This window comes from Macaca nemestrina, chromosome 13, assembly GCF_043159975.1.
Source record: "Macaca nemestrina isolate mMacNem1 chromosome 13, mMacNem.hap1, whole genome shotgun sequence".
Taxonomy (NCBI): Eukaryota; Metazoa; Chordata; class Mammalia; order Primates; family Cercopithecidae; genus Macaca; species Macaca nemestrina.
Genome location: NC_092137.1, coordinates 120,961,496 through 120,984,008, shown reverse-complemented (window position 1 = coordinate 120,984,008; position 22,513 = coordinate 120,961,496). Strand labels below are relative to the sequence as shown.

The 22,513-nt window shown below is 41.3% G+C and overlaps 1 protein-coding gene across 3 annotated transcripts in view; it reads right to left on the bottom strand.

Annotated features, from left to right (window-relative positions):
• The window catches only part of LOC105490059 (transmembrane protein 131), a 271,947-nt gene that overhangs the window by 137,644 nt on the left and 111,790 nt on the right, over window positions 1–22,513 (bottom strand). For all 3 annotated transcript variants that reach the window (XM_011755316.3, XM_011755317.3, XM_071077307.1), the window contains exon 4: window positions 19,678–19,746. In XM_011755316.3, coding sequence (XP_011753618.1) covers window positions 19,678–19,746 — 69 coding nt within the window. The remainder of the gene's footprint in view (window positions 1–19,677; window positions 19,747–22,513) is intronic.

Genomic DNA, 22,513 nt, shown 5'->3' with positions numbered 1-22,513 from the left:
AATAAAATATTGTCTATGTCTTTATATATACACACACACACACACATACATATGTGTAGGTTTTTTGCTAGTTGTGTGTCACTTTTTTATTCAATCTGACAATCCTGGTCTGTTAATTGGTGTGTTCAGATTATGTATATTTAATAAAATTATTGATAGAGTTAAAGTCTATCATCATGCTATTTTATTTTATTTTTACTAACTAGGAAAGCCGTGCCCACAGACTGCACTGGAAAGGTAGGATCCCAGAGAGTTTCTCTGCTTTACCCAGGGAAGCAAAATCCTGGCCAAAAATAATTCTGTGGCTGACATTCTGTGGACTGCACATTATGAGGTCCACAATCATTCTGTGGCCTAACAGTCTAGAACAACAACAACAACGTGGAAACAGGGATTGGGTCCTGAGGCAGTGATAGGTAGGTATCCAGAACAGGTCTGGAAGAACATATTTGGAGTTAGACAGTAGAACTCCTCAAACCAAGCAGCACTCAAACTGGTTGAATTCCTCTTGCTTCTGGTGGGGACTCAGATTCTTTAAATAACAGGCTCATCAATCCCAGGTGGGGTTATGACACCATGAAACAATTAGGGAAATGGGTACAGACCCAGCTGGGGCCTCAAACTACAGCCATGACACTGCAGGAAGAAGCTGAATGATACAATATAGAAGATAAAAGTCTTCTTCCTCAAGCTTCATATAGACATATATGGAGAACAATAGCACACAGAAATAAAAACATCCTCCTTGCATCCTGAAAGTTCACCAACCGTGTGCTTCTTAAAAAAAAACGCTTTTATAATTCAAATAGACTTCATGCTAACTGGCAACCATTCAAGCGCATCTCTGTGAATTCCTTCTCAATGTTTTTCCTTGTGTGACTTCAGTACAGTCAATCTCAGCGAAGATAAAGAAGACAGGATATAAAATGGACAGGTAATTTGGGGTATCCTTCAAGAAGACAGGATTGGAGATGGCCTCCTGCAGGAGAGGGCTGTGGGGAAAAGAGACAAGTGTGGAAGTGCAGGAACCTGGAAGCAGGGAGTGGATCAGAATGCTTGATCTGCAAGGCTTCTGAGGCTGGCCCTGCCCTTTCTTCCAGGGATCAAAGAGGAAAGGCATGGGCCACATCCCATAGAAATGAATGAACCCTTGCTCAGAGGAGAAGAGTCATCTACTTATGTTGTTCAAAGTAGTTTGGAGTAACAAGAACAGAGGGAAGGTGTCAGGAAGGACATCAGCAGGATATTTTAGTCGTTGTGTGCTCACACAGAGCAGGCTGCCGCTAGCTCTGGGCAGTCCACGCCACAGAAGCAAAGGGAGCGGGCACTCCTTGGACAGACTAGCTCACAGACCTCACAGGAACAGTTTGCCTTCCTCCTCATCATCCTCTGTTACATGAGCAGAATCTAGGCCATGGAAAGTACATGATTATTTGTAAACTCACAATGTGCTGCTTTTCTGTGCTATGTAATAAATTACCACAAACTTTGAGGCTTAAAGTAATGCCCATTCATTATCTTATAATTGTGTAAGAATGCCTGGTTTATCTGCTCGAGGTCTCACAAGGAAATGCGGAACTTGGCGAGATGTGTCCTCATCTGAAGCTCAGAGTTCTTTTAAGTTCCTTCTGGTGGTTCATAAAATTCAGGTTGCTCTCAGTCTTTTGCCATATGACCCTACCATTTTCAAAAGCAGCACGAAGAAACTCTCTTGCATCCAGTATCTCCCTTACCTCAAATACCTGACGTTTCTGTTTCTGATTGCTAAAGCCAGATTTTAAAGGTTCATGGACTAGGTCAGGCCCACCCCCCCAAAAAAAATCTATCTTAAAGGTCAATTGATTTGGGGCCTTAGTTACAGTTTCAAAATCCTCTATAGCAACACCTACATTGGTGTTTGATTGAATAATTGGGAGAATGTATGTACGTACAGGTACATTAGAGGCCAGACATTTTTGGAATTCTGGCCTATCTTAGAATTCTGCCTATCACAAGCAGGATATATGACTACATGGCTGAACAGGTAAAATTTGGAAATAAAACAAAGATTTCCAAATGCCTGCCAGCGCTGGTCCTGTTTGTTTCTATTCTTGGCTGTCCAAAGACAGAAGTAGGGCCAAAAGGGACAGTGTGAAGTATTTATAAGCCAAGTTGAAGCAGGCACACAGCTGTTCTCCGTGCTGTTGCAGCAGAACTAGGAACTGTCCGTATTTTCGAATAGTCTGAGGCTCAAAAGAATTAGAAAGCAGCAGCGACGAATTAGAGACTAGCTTGGAAAGTAAACTGCAATCTTGTGGTCAAAGGCAAGTTTCCTTCACCACAGAAAGATGACACTGCAGTGCCAAGAAACAGCTGAAGAAATGGCTTAGCAACTGCCCTGAGGCAGACCTTATGAATGACAGTGACACAGCACTCTGTTAAGCACAGCTTTGGGCAGGAAGTTGGGCCAAATCAATATGCAGTACTTTGTACCACTCAATTACCGCAAAATATTACTATCCTCCTTTCAAAAACATTTTAGGTTGAAGGCTGAGCTAGGGAGTTGATGTAAAATCTTTTATGGAAAGACTGGGTAGGTAGGAATTGAAAAGCTAAGAGGCACCAAGTATCCCTTTAGGGGGCCTATTTGATTTTCTTGGAATACCAAAAAGTCATCAGAGAAAAACTGCCTTTCATAAACTGAATTTATCTTGACAATAAAGACATCCATTTTTAGCAACAGTCTATTCAATGTCCTCTTTTTTTTTTTTTACAGCCATGAAGTACCTACTTTAAACTTTAGATCTGAAATCAAGATTTTCTGAATGTAATAATTACATAAGCCAAAGATTTTAGTAAACCAAGTTTCTACCCAAAGCATCTTTTGCAGCCTGCAATAAACGTCTGGAGGGAAATCGCCTTTGCAAAATTAGGACAGTAAGAGAAATGTGACATAGCTGACTCCATCTTGCTTCTGACCTCCAAGCTGTCCTTTGCCATTTCTGGGAACAGGTAAAGCTAACTTTGGGAGGAATTTAGTTTATAGTTTAATGTGAAAACAAGGATAATAACCTTTCCCAAAACTAAACTGCTTCTGAAAACTGATGAAAGGCCATGAGGTGAGGGTTATGAGAGGGGCTGAGATAACTGGACACTGTCTGGGAGATCACAAGATTTCTGTTTCCCAACCACTCCTGTAGGTGGCACTACTACTGTAGAACCTAAGGTTGGTCTTTTGAGAGATCCTTTCAGACGTTTGCGTTTCTGACAACTGGCTGGCTCAACCGGTCCTGCGGCCCCCACCCAGAGGCTGACTCAGAGCAGGAGGACCATATTCCACACCCCTATGATTTCATCCCCAACCAATCAACATTCCTCATTCCCTAGCCCCCTGCCCACAAAACTATCCTAGAAAAACCCTCATCTCCAAGCCTTCAGGGAGACTGATTTGAGTAATAACTCTATCTCCTATGTGGCTGGCCTCGTGTTAGTAAAACTCTTTATTGCAATACCACGGTCTCAGTGAACTGGTTTTGTCTGTAGAGCAGGCGGGAAGAATCCATCAGGCAATTACAGGAGTTGCTATGGAAACAGGAAAACATTTAACAGCACTGGCATAAAAACGGGGTTGGTGGGGGGGAGTAGCGGAGAATGGGAGGGGAGCCAGTGGTGTCTAGATTGCCCCATGGGATTGTTACAAGGCGAGAGGAAGAGACAAAGGGGAAAAACAAAAGATGGGGAGGGAAAGGGAGGGAGGGCAGAGAGAATAAAAGGTAGGGCAGGCAGAGAGAAGAATAAATTTAAATGAAAAGTCTGAAAACAAAGCTAATTTGATCTGTTTGTTGTGACGCCAATTCTAGAGGGGAGCAGGATAATGACAGGAGTCAGCACTGGGGTCAAGAAAGAAGCAAGGGAAATTCTAGATGCACCCTTACTTAACGGCCTGATACTTTTTAGAAGGTGCCATGAGTTAGAAAGACTCTACCTCCATTTTTGATATTCGACTGTTGACAGTTTTCAAGCCCCAGTGATGCCCCTTTACCTTTAGCCCCACGTCTGGGCAAGTCAGTGAGAAAGCCCTTCTCTCCCGGACCTAGTGTGAAGTTCCAATCATGCAAACTCACTCCCGCCTCGCTCCCCAACCACAGTAAAAACCGACCGCTGGCCAGATGGCCAAACAGGAGCAGCTCGGGTCTGCGGCTCCCAGTGAGATGGGCACAGAAGGCGGGTGATTTCTGCATTTCCAACAGAGGCACCCGGGTCATGTCACTGGGACTGGCTGGACAGTGGGGGCGGCCCACGGAGGGCGAGCGGAAGCAGGGTGGGACGTCACCTCACTTGGGAAGCACAAGGGGTCAGGGAATTTTCTCCCCTACCCAAAGGAAGCCGTGAGGGATTGAACCTAAGGAACTCTGGCACAGATACTGTGCTTGTCCCACAGTCTTCGCAACCTGCAAACCAGGAGATTCCCTCTGGTGCCTATCCCACCAGGGCCCTGGGTTTCAAGCACAAAACGGTGCAGTCATTTGGGCAAACACCAAACTAACTGCAGGAGTTCTTTTTTTCCATACCCCAGAGGCACCTGGAATGCCAGCGAGACAGAACCGTTCACGCCCCTGGAAAGGGCTGCTGAAGCCAGGGACCCAAGTAGTCTCGCTCAGCGGGTCCCACCCCCATGGAGCCCAGCAAACTAAGATCCACTGGCTTGAAGTTCTTGCTGCCAGCACAGCAGCAGTCTGAGGTCAACCTGGGACGATGGGGCTTGGTGGGGGGAGGGGCGTCTGCCATTGCTGAGGCTCGAGTAGGTGGTTTTACAATCACAGTGTAAACAAAGCCACTGGGAAGTTCGAACTGGGTGGAGCCCACTGAAGCTCAGCAAGGCTGCTGTGGCCAGACTGCCAGATTTCTCTTCTCTGGGCAAGGCATCTCCGAAAAAAACGCAGCATCCCCCATCAGGGGCTGATAAATAAAACCCCCAACTCCCTGGGACAGAGAACCTGGGGAAAGGGGCAGCTATGGGCGAAGCTTCAGCAGACTTAAACATCCCTGCCTGGCAGCTCTGAAGACAGCAGTGGACCTACTAGCACAGCGTTTGAGCTCTGCTAAAGGTCAGACTGCTTCTTCAAGTGGGTCCGACTCCCGTGTATCCTGACTGGGAGAAATCTCCCAGTAGGTGCCAACAGACACCTCATACAAGAGAGCTCTAGCTGGCATCTGGCAGTGCCCCTCTGGGACGAAGCTTCCAGGGGAATGATCTTTGCTGATCTGCAGCCTCCGCTGGTGACACCCAGGGCAAACAGCGTTGGGAGTGGACCTCCAGCAAACTCCAGCAGACCGGCAGCAGAGGAGCCTGACTATCAGAAGGAAAACTAACAAACAGCAAGGAATAGCATGTCCACTCAAAGACGCCATCCAAAGGTCACCAACATCAAAGACCAAAGGTCACCAACATCAAACACCAAAGGTAGATAAATCCACAAAGATGGGGAGAAACCAGCACAAAAAAGCTGAAAATTCCAAAAACCAGAAGGCCTCTTCTCCAAAGGATCACAACTCCTCACCAGCAAGGGATAAAACTGGACGGAGAATGAGTTTGACAAATTGACAGAAGTAGGCTTCAGAAGGTGGATAACAACAAACTCCTCCAAGCTAAAGAAATATGTTCTAATCCAATGCAAGGAAGCCAAGAACCTTGAAAAAAGGTTAGACGAATTGCTAACTAGAAAAACCAGTGTAGTGAAGAACATAAATGACCTGATGGAGCTGAAAAATACAGCATGAGAACTTCATGAAGCATACACAAGTTTCAATAGCCGAATCGGTCAAGTGGAAGAAAGGATATCAGTGACTGAAGATCAGCTTAATGAAATAAAGAGCGAAGACAAGATTAGAGAAAAAAGAATAAAAAGGAATGAACAAAGCCTCCAAGAAATATGGAACTATGTGAAAAGACCAAATCTACATTTGATTGGTATACCTGAAAGTGACGAGGAGAATGGAACCAAGCTGGAAAACACTCTTCAGGATACTATCCAGGAGAACTTCCCCAAACTAGCAAGACAGGCCAACATTCAAATTCAGGAAATACAGAGAACAGCACAACAACATTCCTCGAGAAGAGCAACGCCAAGACACATAATTGTCAGATTATGTGACACTGACCAAGGTTGAAACGAAGGAAAAATCGTTAAGCGCAGCCAGAGAGAAAGGTCGGGTTACCCACAAAGGGAAGCCCATCAGACTAATGGGATCTCTCGGCAGAAACCCTACAAGCCAGAAGAAAGTGAGGCCCAATATTCAACATTCTTAAAGAAAAGAATTTTCAAACCAGAATTTCATATCCAGCCAAACTAAGCTTCGTAAGTGAAGGAGAAATAAAATCCTTTACAGACAAGCAAATGCTGAGAGATTTTGTCACCACCATGCCTGCCTTACAAGAGCTCCTGAAGGAAGCACTAAACATAGAAAGGAACAACAGGTACCATCCACTGCAAAAACATAACAAATTGTAAAGAATATCAACACTATGAAGAAACTGCAACTAACAGGCAAAACCACCAGCTAGCATCATAATGACAAGATCAAATTCACACAAAACAGTATTAAACTTAAATGTAAATGGGCTAAATGTCCCAATTAAAGACACAGACTGGCAAACTGAATAAAGAATCAAGGTCCATCAGTGTGCTGTATTCAGGAGACCCATATCACATGCAAAGACACATAGGCTCAAAATAAAGGGATGAAGGAATATTTACCAAGCAAATGGAAAGGAAAAAAAGCAGGAGTTGCCATCCTAATCTCTGATAAAAACAGACTTTAAATAAACAAAGTTCAAAACAGACAAAGAAGGGCATTATATAACGGTAAAGAGATCAATGCAACAAGAAGAGCTAACTATCCTAACTATATATGCGGCCAATACAGGAGCACCCAGATTCATAAAGCAAGTTCTTAAAGACTTACAAAGAGACTTAGACTCCCACACAATAGTAGTGGGAGACTTTAACACCCCACTGTCAATATTAGGCAGATCAATGAGAGAGAAAATTAACAAGGATATTTAGGACTTGAACTCAGCTCTGGACCAAGCAGACCTAATAGACATCTACAGAACTCTCCACCCCTAATCAACAGAATATACATTCTACTCAGCACATCACACTTATTCTAAAATTGACCACATAATTGGAAGTAAAACATTCCTCAACATATGCAAAAGAACAGAAATCATAACAAACAGTTTCTCAGACCACAGTGCAATGAAATTAGAACTCAGGATTAAGAAACTCACTCAAAACCACACAACTACATGGAAGCTGAACAACCAGCTCCTGAATGACTACTGGGTAAATAACAAAATGAAGACAGAAAAAAGATGTTCTTGGAAACCAATGAGAACGAAGACACAACGTACCAGAATCTCTGGGGCACATTTAAAGCAGCATGTAGAGGGAAATTTTTACCACTAAATGCTCATCAGAGAAAGCAGCAAAGATCTAAAATCGACAACATAACTTCAAAATTAGAAGAACTAGAGAAGTAACAGCAAAAAAATTCAAAATCTAGCAGAAGACAAGAAATAACCAAGATCAGAGCAGAACTGAAGGAGACAGAGATACAAAAAACCCTTCAAAAAAAAATCAATGAATCCAGGAGCTGGGTTTTTGAAAAGATCAACAAAATAGACGGCTAGCTAGACTAATAGAGAAGAATCAAATAGATGCAATAAAAAATGTTATAGGGGATATCACCGCTTATCCCACAGAAATACAAACTACCATCAGAGAATACTATAAACACCCCTACACAAATAAACTAGAAAATCTAGAAGAAACTGATAAATTCCTGGATACATACACCCTCTCAAGACTAAACCAGGAAAAAGTCGAACCCCTGAATAGACCAATAACAAGTTCTGAAATTGAGGCAGTAATTATTAGCCTACCAACCAAAAAAAGTTCACGACCAGACAGATTCACAGCCAAATTCTACCAGAGGTACAAAGAGGAGCTGGTACCATTCCTTCTGAAACTATTCAAAATAATAGAAAAAGAGGGAATCCTCCCTAACTCATTTTATGAGGCCAGCATCATCCTGATCCAAAACCTGGCAGAGACACAACAAAAAAAGAAAATTTCAGGCCAATATCCCTGATGAACACCGATGCGAAAATCCTCAATAAAATACTGGCAACCTGAACAGCACATCAAAAACCTTACCCACCACGATCAAGTTGGCTTAATCCCTGGGATGCAAGGCTGGTTCAACATAAGCAAACCAATAAAGGTAATCCATCACATAAACAGAACCAATGACAAAAGCCACAGCATTATCTCAATAGATGCAGAAAAGGCCTTTGACAAAATTGAACACCCCTTCTGTCAATAAACTAGGTATTAATGGAACATATTTCAAAATAATAAGCGCTATTTATGACAGACCCACAGCCAGTATCATACTGAATGGGCAAAAACTGGAAGCATTCCCTTTGAAAACTGGCACAAGACAAGGATGCCTTGTCTCACCACCCCTATTCGACATAGTATTGGAAATTCTGGCCAGGGAAATCAGGCAAGAGAAAGAAATAAAGGGTATTCACATAGGAAAGGAGGAAGTCAAATTGTCTCTGTTTGCAGATGACATGATGGTTTATTTAGAAAACCCCACTGACTCAGCCCAAAATCTCCTTAAGCTGCTGATAACCAACTTCAGCAAAGACTCAGGATACAAAATCAATGTGCAAAACTCACAAGCATTCCTACACACCAGTAACAGACAAACAGCCAAATCATGAGTAACTCCCATTCACAATTGCTACAAAGAGAACAAAATACCTAGGAATCCGACTTACAAGGGATGTGAAGGACCTCTTCAAGGAGAACTACAAACCACTGCTCAAGGAAATAAGAGAGGGCACAAACAAATGGAAAAACATTCCATGCTCATGGATAGGAAGAATCAATATCATGAAAATGGCCATACTGCCCAAAGTAATTTACAGATTCAATGCTATCCCCAAGCTACTGACTTTCTCCATAGAACTGGAAAAAACTACTTTAAACTTCATATGGAACCAAAAAAGAGCCTGAATAGCCAAGACAATCCTGGGCAAGAAGAACAAAGCTAAAGGCATCACACTACGTGACATCAAACCATACTACAAGGCTACAGTAACCAAAACAGTATGGTACTAGTACCAAAACAGGTATACAGACCAACAGAACAGAAGAGAGGCCTCAGAAATAATACCACACATCTACAACCATCTGATCTTTGACAAACCTGACACAAGCAATGCAGAAAAGACTCCCTATTTAATAAATGGTGTTGGGAAAACTGGCTAGCCACATGCAGAAAACTGAAACTGGACCCCTTCCTTATACCTTATACAAAAATTAACTCAAGATGGATCAAAGACTTAAAAGTATGACTTAGGACCATAAACATCCTAGAAGAAAACCTGGGGAATACCATTCAGGACATACGCATGAGCAAAGACTTCATGACTAAAACACCAAAAGCAATGGCAACAAAAGCCAAAATTGACACATGGGATCGAATTAAACTAAAGAGCTTCTGCACAGCGAAAGAAACTATCATCAGAGTGAACAGGCAGCCTACAGAATGGGAGAAAAGTTTTGCAGTCTATCCATCTTACAAAGGGCTAATATCCAGAATCTACAAGGAACTTAAACAAATTTACAAGAAAAAAAGATCCCATCAAAAAGTGGGCAAATGATATGAACACTTTTCAAAAGAAGACATTTATGCAGCCAACAAACATAAAGAAAAAAGCTCATCATCCTGGTCATTAGAGAAATGCAAATCAAAACCACAATGAGATACCATCTCACACCAGTTAGAATGGCGATCGTTAAAAAGTCAGGTAACAACTGATGCTGGAGAGGATGTGGAGAAATAGGAACGCTTTTATACTGCTGGTGGGAGTGTAAATTAGTTCAACCATTGTAGAAGGCAGTGTGGCGATTCCTTGAAGATCTAGAAGTAGAAATACCATTTGACTCAGCAATCCCATTATTGGGTATATACCCAAAGAACTATAAATCATTCTACTATAAAGACACATGCACACATATGTTTACTGCGGCAGTATTCAAAGTAGCAAAGACTTGGAAGCAACTCAAATGTCCATCAATAGAATGGATAAAGAAAATGTGGCACATAATACAACATGGAATACTATGCAGCCATAAAAAAAGATGAGTTCATGTTCTTTGCAGGGACATGGATGAAGGTGGAAACCATCATTCTCAGCAAACTACCACAAGAGCAGAAAACCAAACACCGCATGTTCTCACTCGTAAGTGGGAGCTGAACAATGAGAACACATGGACATATGGAGGGGAACATCACACACCAGGGCCTGTTCAGGGGCTGGGGGGCTAGGGGAGGGATAACATTAGAAGAAATACCTAACATAGGTGATGGGTTGATGCGTGCAGCAAACTACCATGGCACATGTATACCTGTGTAACAAAACTGTACATTCTGCACCTGTACTCCAGAACTTAAAGTAATTAAAAACAAACAAACAAACATAATGAGAAAAAACAAAACAAAACAAAACAAAAACAAGAAACAAAAACCAAGCTAGTATTTCTCTGCTCTCTCCAGCCCTTTCTCACATCTGCCTACCATGGTCATCCCCCAGAAGCTTCATTCGGTGAGTATAATAAACCTTTTCATCCTGCTGGTGTGTGTCCACGTGTGACATCAACAGTCTTGATCTCTGAACCAAATTTTGGGCGGGGCTCCATCTCATCTCAGCAGGACTACCACCACCATGGAAGCAGAGAGAAGGCAGTGTCCACCCCTGCCAGTTAGACTGGGGAAAGGCTTGCTTTACAACAGAGCTTCCCAGTGGAGGGAAGACACAGAATGCAAGGCCGAAGAGCAGTCAGCGAACCTCTTCCCGCTGCTGTAGGAAAAGGATACTGGCAGTGAGAGAGAAGCCAATACACAGGGACGTAGAAATAAGAGACAGAAGACTCCTGGTGGTGTCAGAGCAAGTGAATGCTGTTGCTCCCAGGTGCCAGCTGCATCTCTGACTTTCCTGCAGATGTATTACGGTTCTCAGTCTTCCAATATATTCCCGTTTTTGCCTGAATTAGTTTCAGATTCCTGTCACTTAAAAGCGAACAACTACAGCCTTGATGAAAACAGAGGGAGATTAAAAGCACTCCATAATTACTATTAATTTTCTTACAATGTCAATAATGGCACTGTAGTTATGCAGAATGTTCTTATACAGTTGACTCCTGAACAATATGGGTTTGAACTGTGAGAGTCCACACAGATTTTCTTCCGCCTCTGACACCTGTGACAGCAAGACCATCACTTTCTCTTCAGCCTACTCAATGTGAAGACGAGGTGAGGACCTTTATGATGATCCACTTCCACTAATGAATGGGAATTTCCTTATGGTTTTCTTAACATTTTTCCTTTAGCTTCCTTTATGGTAAAAATACAGTAAATACAATACCTATAACATACAAAATATATGTTAATTGACTGCTTATATTATCAGTAAGGCTTCTGGTCAAAAGTAGGCTGTTAGTAGTTAAGTTTTTGGAGAGTCAAAAGTTATATGTGAATTTTCAACTACGCAGTGGTGGGGAGCCCATGCCCCTAACCTGCCATGTTGTTGAAGGATCAGCTGTACGGCAGTGCGTGCTAAAGAATTAGGAACCAAAGTCATGAGGTCTGCTGCTTTCAAATGATTCGAAAACAAAAGTATAAAGTAAATATGCAAAAATGGTAACAACACCTGAGTTTATGTTAAAAGTACATACATTATTTGTTCTTTCCACTTTCCTATATGTATGAAAACTTCCACAAAAAAATTATCTTTAGAGGGGAGACTCAAGGTATTAATAACACGCCCAGCCCTGAGGAAGATCAGTGCTTTCGGGAAATGACATGTAGTTCTCCACAGGTGTGGAGGACATACAAGGAAGGTAAAAAGGCAAGTTTTATAATAAGAAATTTAACATTTATCCTGAAAGCAAATGGGAAACCATTAAAGGAATTTCTGCAGAGAGGAAGTGGGGAAAATGACATGATCAGATTTTGACGTGAAAAATATTTCCCTGTTGGCAGCACGAATCCTCAACTAGAAAGTGGCAGGCATATGGTAACCGTCCAGATGAGAAATGATGCGAACCGGAGTTAAGAGGAGAGGGGTAAGTAGTGAGGATTACAGAAGAACAGACATGAAAAATTCATAGGTTTCCTTACCGGAATGGATTTGACAGGGAAGGGGATGGAGTGCTGGGAGGGAAAGGGAAGAATCCAGGAAGCCTGAAGATTCTGGCTTTGGTGTCTATGGTACCGTTCATGGACTGGAGATACAGAAGAGCAAGACATGGTGAGTTCAGGGTGGTGGTGGAGACACATGGTGAGGGAGGGGTATGACAGAGACTGGGAGATTACAGGCATATGCCAAAGGCATGGAAGAGCCCACCCAGTAAGAAAGTGCAGAGTTGGCTGAAATGAGGTGAGGAAAGAAACGCAGCTGCACACAGCCGCAATTTGGGGATAAGCAGAGGAACATAAACCCTTGAAAGATAATTTTAAAAATAGCCTCAGGCACAGGAGGAAAACATGGACAGTGGTTCACAAGGGTACAGGAAGGGAAAGATCTGAGAGGGAGGAAGAGGTCAGCGGTGCCAGGTACCATGCACTCTCCAACAGATCAAAGTGTCACCAAACAAAAAGACCTAAAGTAGGGCAGTTCCAGGGTTAATTTAGCAGTTTAACAACATTATGAAAGACGCAGGTTCTTTCCATCTTTCCACTCTGTTAGACAAAATGCCTGTCTTTGGTGACTTCATGGTATCAGTCCTCAGGCTAGAACCCCTCACTGATTGCAAGAAGATTGCCATAGTACCCTAGGCACTGCGTGCAGACAGTTATCTGGCATAAAAGATGGGTATTTCTTTCTTGTGACTTTTTTTTTTTTTTTTTGAGATAGGGTCTGGCTCTGTTGCCCAGGCTGGAGTGCAGTGGTGTGATCTCAGCTCGCTGCAACCTCTGCCTCCTGAATAGCTGTGACTACAGGCGCACACCACTATGCCCAGCTACTTTTAAAAAATTTTTTGTAGGGATTGGGTTTCACTATGTTGCCCAGGCTGGTCTCAAACTCTTGAGCTCAAGCAATCCTCCCACCTCGACCTTCCATAGGGTTGGGATTACAGGCGTGAGCCATGGCATCTGGCTGTGACTTTTTAGAGTTAAAAAAAAAATCCTTCCCCAGAAACACCTCACTTGACCTGCCCTCATATTATAGAGTAAAACTGGGTCACATTCACCCTTGAACAGACCACAAGCAAGAAGAATGGAATTATTACAACTGTCTTGATTAATCAAGATTTACCCCTGAGCTAGGGACAGGGTGCCAGGCCTGAAGGCTGGATAATTGGGGGCGGCAGGGGGGGGGAGGGAAAAAGGATAGGGGTAGATGTTGAATAGGTAACTAACAGGTATTAAGAGGGGCCATTCTGTATTATGGTATTCTAATCTTTTTTCACTTAATAACATTCATGTTAAAAAGAGCAGAGATTTGTGGGGGCAAAAATAAATGTAGTTAATGCAGGAAAAAACTTGAATCAACAAGTTGTATGCTTCTGAGAGTGGAAAAAACATACAATAACTTTAAAAGAGTATATATTCTAAAATATCTGATTTCCTTTAGCAGCCACTTTCTGAAGACATTGATAATTTACTTTCTGCAGTGAAAATGTACAAATTTCATTTTCTTTGTTCCAAGACTACTTTCAAGTTTCATAAAAAGAACCTTAACTTGGCCAGGCGCGGTGGCTCACGCCTGTAATCCCAACACTTTGGGAGGCCGAGGCGGGTGGATCACGAGGTCAGGAGATCGAGATCGTTCTGGCTAACATGGTGAAACCTGTCTCTACTAAAAATACAAAAAATTAGCTGGGCGCGGTGGCGGGCGCCTGTAGCCCCAGCTACTCGGGAGGCTGAGGCAGGAGAATGGCGTGAACCCGGGAGGAGGAGCTTGCAGTGAGCCGAGATTGCACCACTGCACTCCAGCCTGGGCGACAGAACGAGACTCCATCTCAATTAAAAAAAAAAAGAACCTTAACTTAAAATTGCTAAGCAAATTCTTTCAACCACATCTCTCTTCATTTTCTAGAGTCAGAAGTTCTAAATTTAGGAAACTCTTTGTTTGTATCTATGGGGTAGCTTTGTGGTATCAACTTGGCTGGGCTGAACTACAGTCCCCAGAATTCCCTTTCTAGTATGTTTTTGGTTGGGTGAGTTACAAGTAATATTATCTCCTCGGAGCCAGAAGAGAAAAGGAAGATTAGCAGCTATTTTGTAGCATAATATACCTTTTCCCAGTTATTCAAACACTAACCTAAGTGCTGCTGGGAGAGATTTTGCAAACATCATTAAAGTCCCTAATAGGTTGATTTTAAGTTAATAAAAATGATTATTCTAGGTGAGTCTGCCTTAGTCACTGGGAAGCCCTTTCAAAGAAAGCTTAGGCCCTGTCTCAGCCAAGAGGCTTCAAACAGCAGCTAGACCTGCAATTTCTCTCCTTTTTTCAGGATCTTCCCTGGATACCTATCTGTGGACAAGAAGCTTCAGTGTGTGCCCTTTGGGCTCCAGCCCACTATCTTCCCTTCCTGACTGCCTGGCCCTGTGGGCTTTGAGCTTGCTTAACCAGCTCTCTCAACTGTATAAGCCAATTCCTTATTATAAATCCACGTGCGTGTATATATACATACACATTCATTTAAAATCTGACTGGTTCTGCCTCTCTGAACCCTTACACACGTTGGTTCACACCTGCCCCAACCCCTACATCTACAGATCCACTTCTACACTTGTGAAACATAAACTCCACTAGGTGTTCTCTGACTTGATACAGAAAAGTTTTAAATAATAGTAGAATGGTGGCTCAGTCCTTTTGGGCTGCTATAGCAGAATAAATGACAAATTTATTTCCATAAATCTAGAGGCTGGGAAATCTGAGATCGTGGCGTCGGCTTGGTTGGGTTCTGGTGTGGAGCCTTCTTTCTGGGTCACAGGTGACACCTTCTAGCTGGGTCCTCACATGGTGGAAGGGGGACAGTAGCTCTATGGGGCATCTCTTACAAGTCCACTCATCCCATTTGTGAGATTAGGTCTGCGCTCCGGACCTAAACACCTCCTACGGCTCCGCCTCTGAACACCATCACATCAGAGATTAGGTTTCAACATACGAATTTTGGGAGGACACAAACACTCAGACCATCGCAGTTTTTTGTTTGTTTCCACTATTTTGGAGCAGCATGTAAATGTGCTGCTTCGGGGAACAGTCTTATATAACTATACTCCTTTGCTATGCTTCGAATACATTTTCTTTACTGTGTCACCTGACCCTTGCTTGTACTGGAGTTCATCTATCCATTCACGCTTCTTCCACAATTTCTCTCAGCTCATGAGATTTCACGTTTTCTGACTAGTAACAGTCTCTATGAGAAATCCCATTTATTTCCTCACTGGTCACAGACTAATTCTTTTATTTCTTTAAGTTGCTCCTTGTTCATGACACCAAACTGCTCTCGAGGCTAAAGGTCAACTCAAAACTTTAATATTCTGTATATCCTTTCATTAAGACTCTCTCTTGAAGAAAAGCAAATAGTTATGGTTGTGTTTAAATCATCAGTTTCAGCACTGATCACAAAATACAAGTTTAAAACAATTAAAAATAAGTGAATTTAACAAATATACCCATACATTTTGATGTTTTTAATACTATAAAATAAGAGAAAATTCAATGGAATTTTTTAAAGTATGCACATTAAGTTTAAAAAGCAGATTATAAAAATGGTATATTGAGATAATATAATTTTTATAACTCAACAAATAAATACAGATGTTCCCCACTTTTTGTAGGTATTTTTAGTCTCAATTTCATTTACTTTGATCTTACTTATTTCCTTCCACTAATTTTGAGGCTTTGTTCTTTTCTAGTTCTTTAAGATGCATCATTAGGTTGTTTGAAACCTTTCTAGTTTTTTAACGTAGGATTTATTGTTACATAAATTTGCCTCTTCATATTGCTTTTGCTATGCCCCATAGGTTTTGGTATATTGTATTTCTATTTTCATTTGTCTCAAGAAATATTTTGGTTTACCATTTAATGTCTTCCTTCACCCATTGGTCATTCAGGAACATTTGTTTGATTTTCATGTATTTGTAGTTTTGAATGTTCCTCTTGTTACTGATTTCTAGTTTTAAATTCCACTGTGGTCAGATAAGATAGTGGATAAAATTAATTAAAAAAATTTTTTTGAGATTTGTTTTGTGTCCTAACATATGAGCAATCCTGAAGAATGTTTCACGTGTTGATGAAAGAAATTGTATCCTGAAGCTGTTTGGTGAAATGTTCTGTAAGTGACTGTTAGGTCCATTTGGTTGATGGTGTAGTTTAAATCCAGTGCTTCTTTGTTGATTTTCTGTCTAGATGACCTGTCCAATGCTGAAAGTGGGCTGCTGAAATCCCCAATTCTATTACTGTACTAGGGTCTATCTCTCCCTTTAGATCTAATAGTTGCTTTTTATTTCTGGGTGCTCTAGTGTTGGGTGCATATATATTTCCAACTGTTATATTATCTTGCTTAACTGATCCTTTTATCTCATAATGTCCTTCTTTGTTGCTTTTTACAGCTTTTCACTTGATGCCTGTTTGGCCTGATATAACTAATGCCACTCCTGTTGGCTTTTGGTTTCCATTTGGATGGATTATCTTTTTCTATCCCTTCACTATCAGTCTGTATGAATTTACAGGTGAGGTGAGTTTCTTACAGGCAGTGTATAGTTGGGTGTATTATCCATTCAGCCAGTCCATATCTTTTAAATGGGGGAACTGAACCCATTTACATTCAAGGTTATTGACAGGTAAAGACTTGTTCCTGTCACATTGTTTTCTGGATGTTTTATCGTTTGTTCTGTACTTCCTTTCTTACGGTTTTTCTGTGTTTGGGTGGTTTTCCACATTGATACAGTTTGACTCTTTTTCCTTTCTTTGTGTCTGGACTCTACCAGTGAATTTTATAGCTTCACATGTTTTCATAATGGTGGTTATTTTTTCATTTCCAGATATAAGACTCCCTTGAGAATTTCTTGTAAGGCCAGTCTAGCAGTGACGAATTCCCTTCATTTCTCTTGTCTGTGAAAGATTTTACTCCTTTTTCATTTCTGAAATGTAGCTCTGCGAGGTATAGTGTTCTTGGCTCACAGGTCCCCCACCCCCACTTTAAGTATTTTTAATATATCATTCCATTCTTTCCCGGCCTGTAAGTTTTCTGCTGAGAAATCTGCTGTTAGTTTAATGGGAATTCCCTTATATGTGACTTGACACTTTTCTCTTGCTGCTTTTAGAATTCTTCGCCTTTAACATCTGGTAATTTGACTATAACGTGCCTCAGAGATAACCTGTTTGGGCTGACTCTAATTGGAATTCTTTGAGTTTACTGGACCTGGATGTCCATCTCGAATTTCAGGACTTGGGAAGTTTTCAGCTACTATTTCATTAAGTGTATTTTCTACACTTTTCTCCTTTCTCTTCTCCTTCTGGAATGACCACATTGCTCACTTCATGGTATACAATACATCCTGTAGGCTTTCTTTACCATTTTTTCTTTTTTTGTCTGCCTGTGTTATTTCAAAAGATCTGTCTTCAAGTTCAGAAATTCTTTCTTTTGCTTGGTTTAGTCTGTTGTTGAAGCTCCTGACTGTATTTTTTATTTCACTCGTTGAATTCTTCAGCTCTGGGATTTCTGTTTGGTTCTTTTTTGTGTTACCTATCTCTTTGTTGAATTTCTTATTCAAATCATAAATTGTTTTCTTGATTTTGCTGAACTGTGTGTTTTCTTGTATCTCATTGAGATTCTTTAAGTTTATTTTGAATTATTTCTCTGGCATTTAGCATATTTTCTTATGACCGGGGTCTGTTACTGAGAATTATTTTTTTCCTTTGGAGGTGTCATATTTCCTTTTCTATATTTGATGTGTCCCCATGTTGATTTCTATACATCTGGTAGAAAAGTCATTTCTTCCAATTTTACGGAGTACATTTCACAGGGAAAGACTTATTTGTATAAATGGGTCTTGGAGTGTCAGACTGGTGGGGTGCACTGGCTTTGGTGCATCTGTGTCTAGGTGGGCACTGTGGTGTAGTCTCTGCGTGCTTTCCTCAGTTGTGAGTCACACCTGACGTCTGCAAGTATCTCAGCAGCCTAGGCTGAGAGAGTCTGTGGTGGCAGTGGTGCAGCTTTGTTGAGGGTGGGCTCACAAGGCTTTCTCAGGTCAGGGACGTGTGCATCCATGCAGCGGGTTAGGCAGCTTGGAATCTAGCCAACTTAGGGTCTGGCTCTACACCACAGGGCTGTCACTCTGGGCAGGAGCACAAGCACGTGTTTAGTTGGATGGCGTGGGGGTATGCCTGCCAGGAGTAGCCCAAAGGGCTGTTTCTCAGGCCTAGCTATCTGTGAAACTGCTTTGTGATGTGTGGATTTATGTCACGGAGTTAAAATTTTCTTTTGACTCAGCAGGATGAAAAAACTCTTTTTGGAGAATCTGTGAAGGGACATTTGGGAGCCCACTGAGGCTGCTCAGCTGAACTGGGAGTGTGTTTGCCAGGGATGGCCCGCAGGGCTGTTTTCTAGGCTTGGGATGCAGTCTCACGGCTTCTCAGATGGCTTGGCTGTCTGTTGGCTTGGAGTGGCCCATGGGGCTGTTTCTCAGGATGGGGGAGCAGACACATGGGTGTTTAGATGGCTGTGAAGCGTGTCTGCCAGGGGCAGCCTATGGGGCTGTTTCTGAGGTCCAGGATGTGAGCACAAGGCTGCTTGGCTGGCGTGGGGACATGTTTGATAGGGACGACCCAGAGGGCTATTTCTTAGGCCTGAGACACAGGCACAGAGCTGCTCAGCTGGTATGGAGGTGTGTCTGCTGGTGGCTGCCCACAGGGCTGTTTTTCAGGCCCTGATTTCAGGTGCAGGGCCATTGGGCAGGCCAAGGAAATATCTTGGTGGAACACTGTGGGGCTCTTTCTTAGGTGCTGAGTGCAGGTACGTAGCTGTTTTGCTGGCCCTTGGGTATATTAGGTGCTTAGAGGCTAGGGGGTCTCTCCTGCTTGGGGGAGAGTGTGCAGTGGTTTGCTTAGCTCATCAAGGCAGTTCTGTGACTGAACCATGTCTGTCTGTGCATTTGCTTTTACTTGCCATTTTGGGTTGCTGATAATACTATTTGGTGATGTATAAGAGCTTGTATATTAAAAGCACATATATTAAATGAATAGAATATATTTTATTCACAAGAAGATTTTTAAATAGTAAAAATAAAAATGAAGTGCTAATCAAAACAGCTAACGGTAAGTTCTTTGCCATTTCCAAAGATTCTCTGAACCAGAGACTACAACATGAGAGAATTTTTCAAGCTTTAAAAACACTATATGTTAGACTCCTAAAATAGTGTATGTTAGACTCCTAATAGATACTTGCTTCCCATTTTCAAACTGCATTCAGTATCATTTGTTTTCCTGATGACTAGAACATGTAACTTTCCCATATAGATATAACACAGGCAAAAGACAAGACAAATGCATGTAAAATACATATAATAGTTTAATGGAAAATTCAAACATTTTAAACTTACTGTTCATGGAAATCCAGCATTGGTGGCTCAAATCGTATGGGCCTGCAATTCCCCCGGTAGAGAGATATACTGTGAATAAAAAGAAAACAACATAAGAAGCAATTCTTCAAAATATGTTTCCCCAAACTCTATTCAGACAGTTGACTTTTGTCATAACAATGCATTTTTTAAGAAAAATTGGGTCTAACAATCAGAAATATGTGTTACTTTTTAAATTAGCAGAAACCAATAAAGATTGCGATTTAGAAAATGAAAAAGTGGGAGTATTTTTCTTCTTCAAAGGATATGAAAATAGAAAATGCTCAGGCAGACTGAATGTTGAAATTTGGTTGGTATAATTGGTAACGATACACTTTAATAGGTCACTTGGATTTTTTGATACATGTATGATGAATAAAGAGTTGATACAACAACATACATTTAGCAGACAATATATGAAGGCAAAAATCAAGATCGTATTGTTAACTAGAGTGGCAAAGGACTAAACAAAAATGAATCTGAGACAGAGATTTCCAAGAACTGAAATATCTATTTCATCTGAAAGTTTGGAATACACTAGAACTGATCTCTGATGTCCTGGCCTCAATATTTCAGTAGCCTCTTCTAACTAACCCACCTGACACCCAACTTCTCAATGAAACAGATTTCTGAATAGCAAACCTCAGATATCATCAGGGGCTAACACTGACATAAAACATAAATGACCTTTGGTGAGGGGGGAGGTGGTTCACATGCCTAAAGTGTTTATATACTGAGAAAGTCAGAAATTCAGTCAGTCACTAAGTTTCAAAATAGTAGATTTTGATGTTTTTGTTCTAGGAAATGATGTCAGAACAAAACCCATTTTGTGAGGCTACTTTATTTCCATCATCACTGAAATTCATAGTAACATAAGCTTTGAAATGATATAGTAATCTCATTGAGGATTCAGGAATTGGAGGAAATATCTAGGATTTAGGAGATATAGGAAATAATTAGAAATAGACAAGAACATTCATAATATGGAGGAAATTTGGCTTTAATTCAATTCTACAAAGATTAAATAATCTGAGTAGTGGAATAATCTAGCTGGAGGTAATAAAATCCAAACATGTTTTTAGCCCTACCAATTTAGAACATTCTTTTGTATAGCTTGAGAACCCTCTGCATATGTTGAACAGAAAAGATGACAAACAAAAAAAGAAAGCAAGCACCAGATGTAAGATTACATTTTACTAAAGAACGAAACTAAAGACACCGGGAAACGAAGGCACAATTCCTTGCAACAGTCAGTATAGGCATCTATTCCTTCTTGCTTTCTGCCCTTCTTAGATGTGATATAACAGCACTACTCTTTGGCTCCTTTAAAACAAGAGACACTCCTCAGCTCATCGGTTTTATTAGTATGAAACTCAAATTTACATAAATCTTAATAAAGTAAAAATAAAGCATAAGGCATAACTGTATGTCATTAATTCCTATATTATATTCCTATATAATATATATTCCTATAATATAATATATATTCCTACATATAATATACAATTCCTATATATTAATTCCATGGACTGTTTAGATGTTGGAGAAAAAGGAGATTAAGACAGTGTTTTTCTCTCACAGAGCCAATAGGCTGTTCTGCAAATTACAAACGGAAATGTCTAAAGTGGCCAGGAGGGGTAAAACAGTATATACCCCATCCACTGAATACAAACATATGAATGTGTACCCTGTGCCAGGTACTGTCTATTGGCTGGGGCTACAGTGGGGAACAAAGAAAAGCGGCTGCTGTCATGGCAGTAACATCCTAGTCGGGGGATCAGAAGTTGAATATATTAGGTGAAGATGTGTGTATAAAGAAAAATCAAACACCCCGGGGCTGTGGCTGGAACCGAAAATGCCTCTCTAAGGAGCGACACTAGTGCCAAGTTCTGAACGGCAGAGATCGAGGGGAAGAAAGTTAGGAATGTATTTGGTGAGTTGAACAAGGAGGCTTAAGTGACCATTGTGCAGTGAGGGAGGAGTAGGAGGCAGGAGCTGAGCTCAGAGGTATAAGAGCCAGGTCTCCTTGTAGGAGCATGGATTATTCTAAGTGTAACAAACTACAGTGTTTTTGAGCAAGGAGTAGCATGATCTCACACATATTAAACGGTTAATTCTGGCTACTTTGTGAAGAACCAAGGAAATTCCTGTAGGAGCCCAACAGTGGGAAGCAGGGAAGTCCTGGAGTGCTCCAGGCAACTGGTGATGGCGGCTACAATCCAGGGTGGCTGCAAGGGAGAGTAGCGAGCAGTGGCTGGTTCTGAATATTATTTGGAAGCTTGAGAAAACTGGTTGTGCTGATGGACTGATTTTGAGGGATCAAGGGTAACTCATTCTAAGATTTTCACTGGATACACGGTCATGACATGGGAGGAATGGGTTGGAAGTGGGAAGAGGAAGATTTTCAAGGGTATTACTGATTTTTCACATACTGATCTTAATCACCTTGGTGAGTTTAATTCTAATTGTTTAGATTCTCCCCTGATTTTCCACTGTTGCTACATGTGCTGCCAAAATGAGCACTATCTCGAATGATCACTGCAGACAAATCATCTGCAAGTAATAATTTGATTCCTCCTTTCAAATCCTTAATTTTATTTTTTATGTCTTGTCTCCTGTAAAATGCTTCAAAGATGTGATGTCCAGCAACTGTACTGTGATATTTACAAAGTGCTCACAGAATGAGATAGAGGAAACAGTATATCAAATATGATTATCTCATAAATAAAAGCATATTTTCAAAACAACAGCAGATCTATATCTAAGGAACAGTTTAATACCCGAGTAAGTACAATGCAAGCTGACACAGGTACGATCC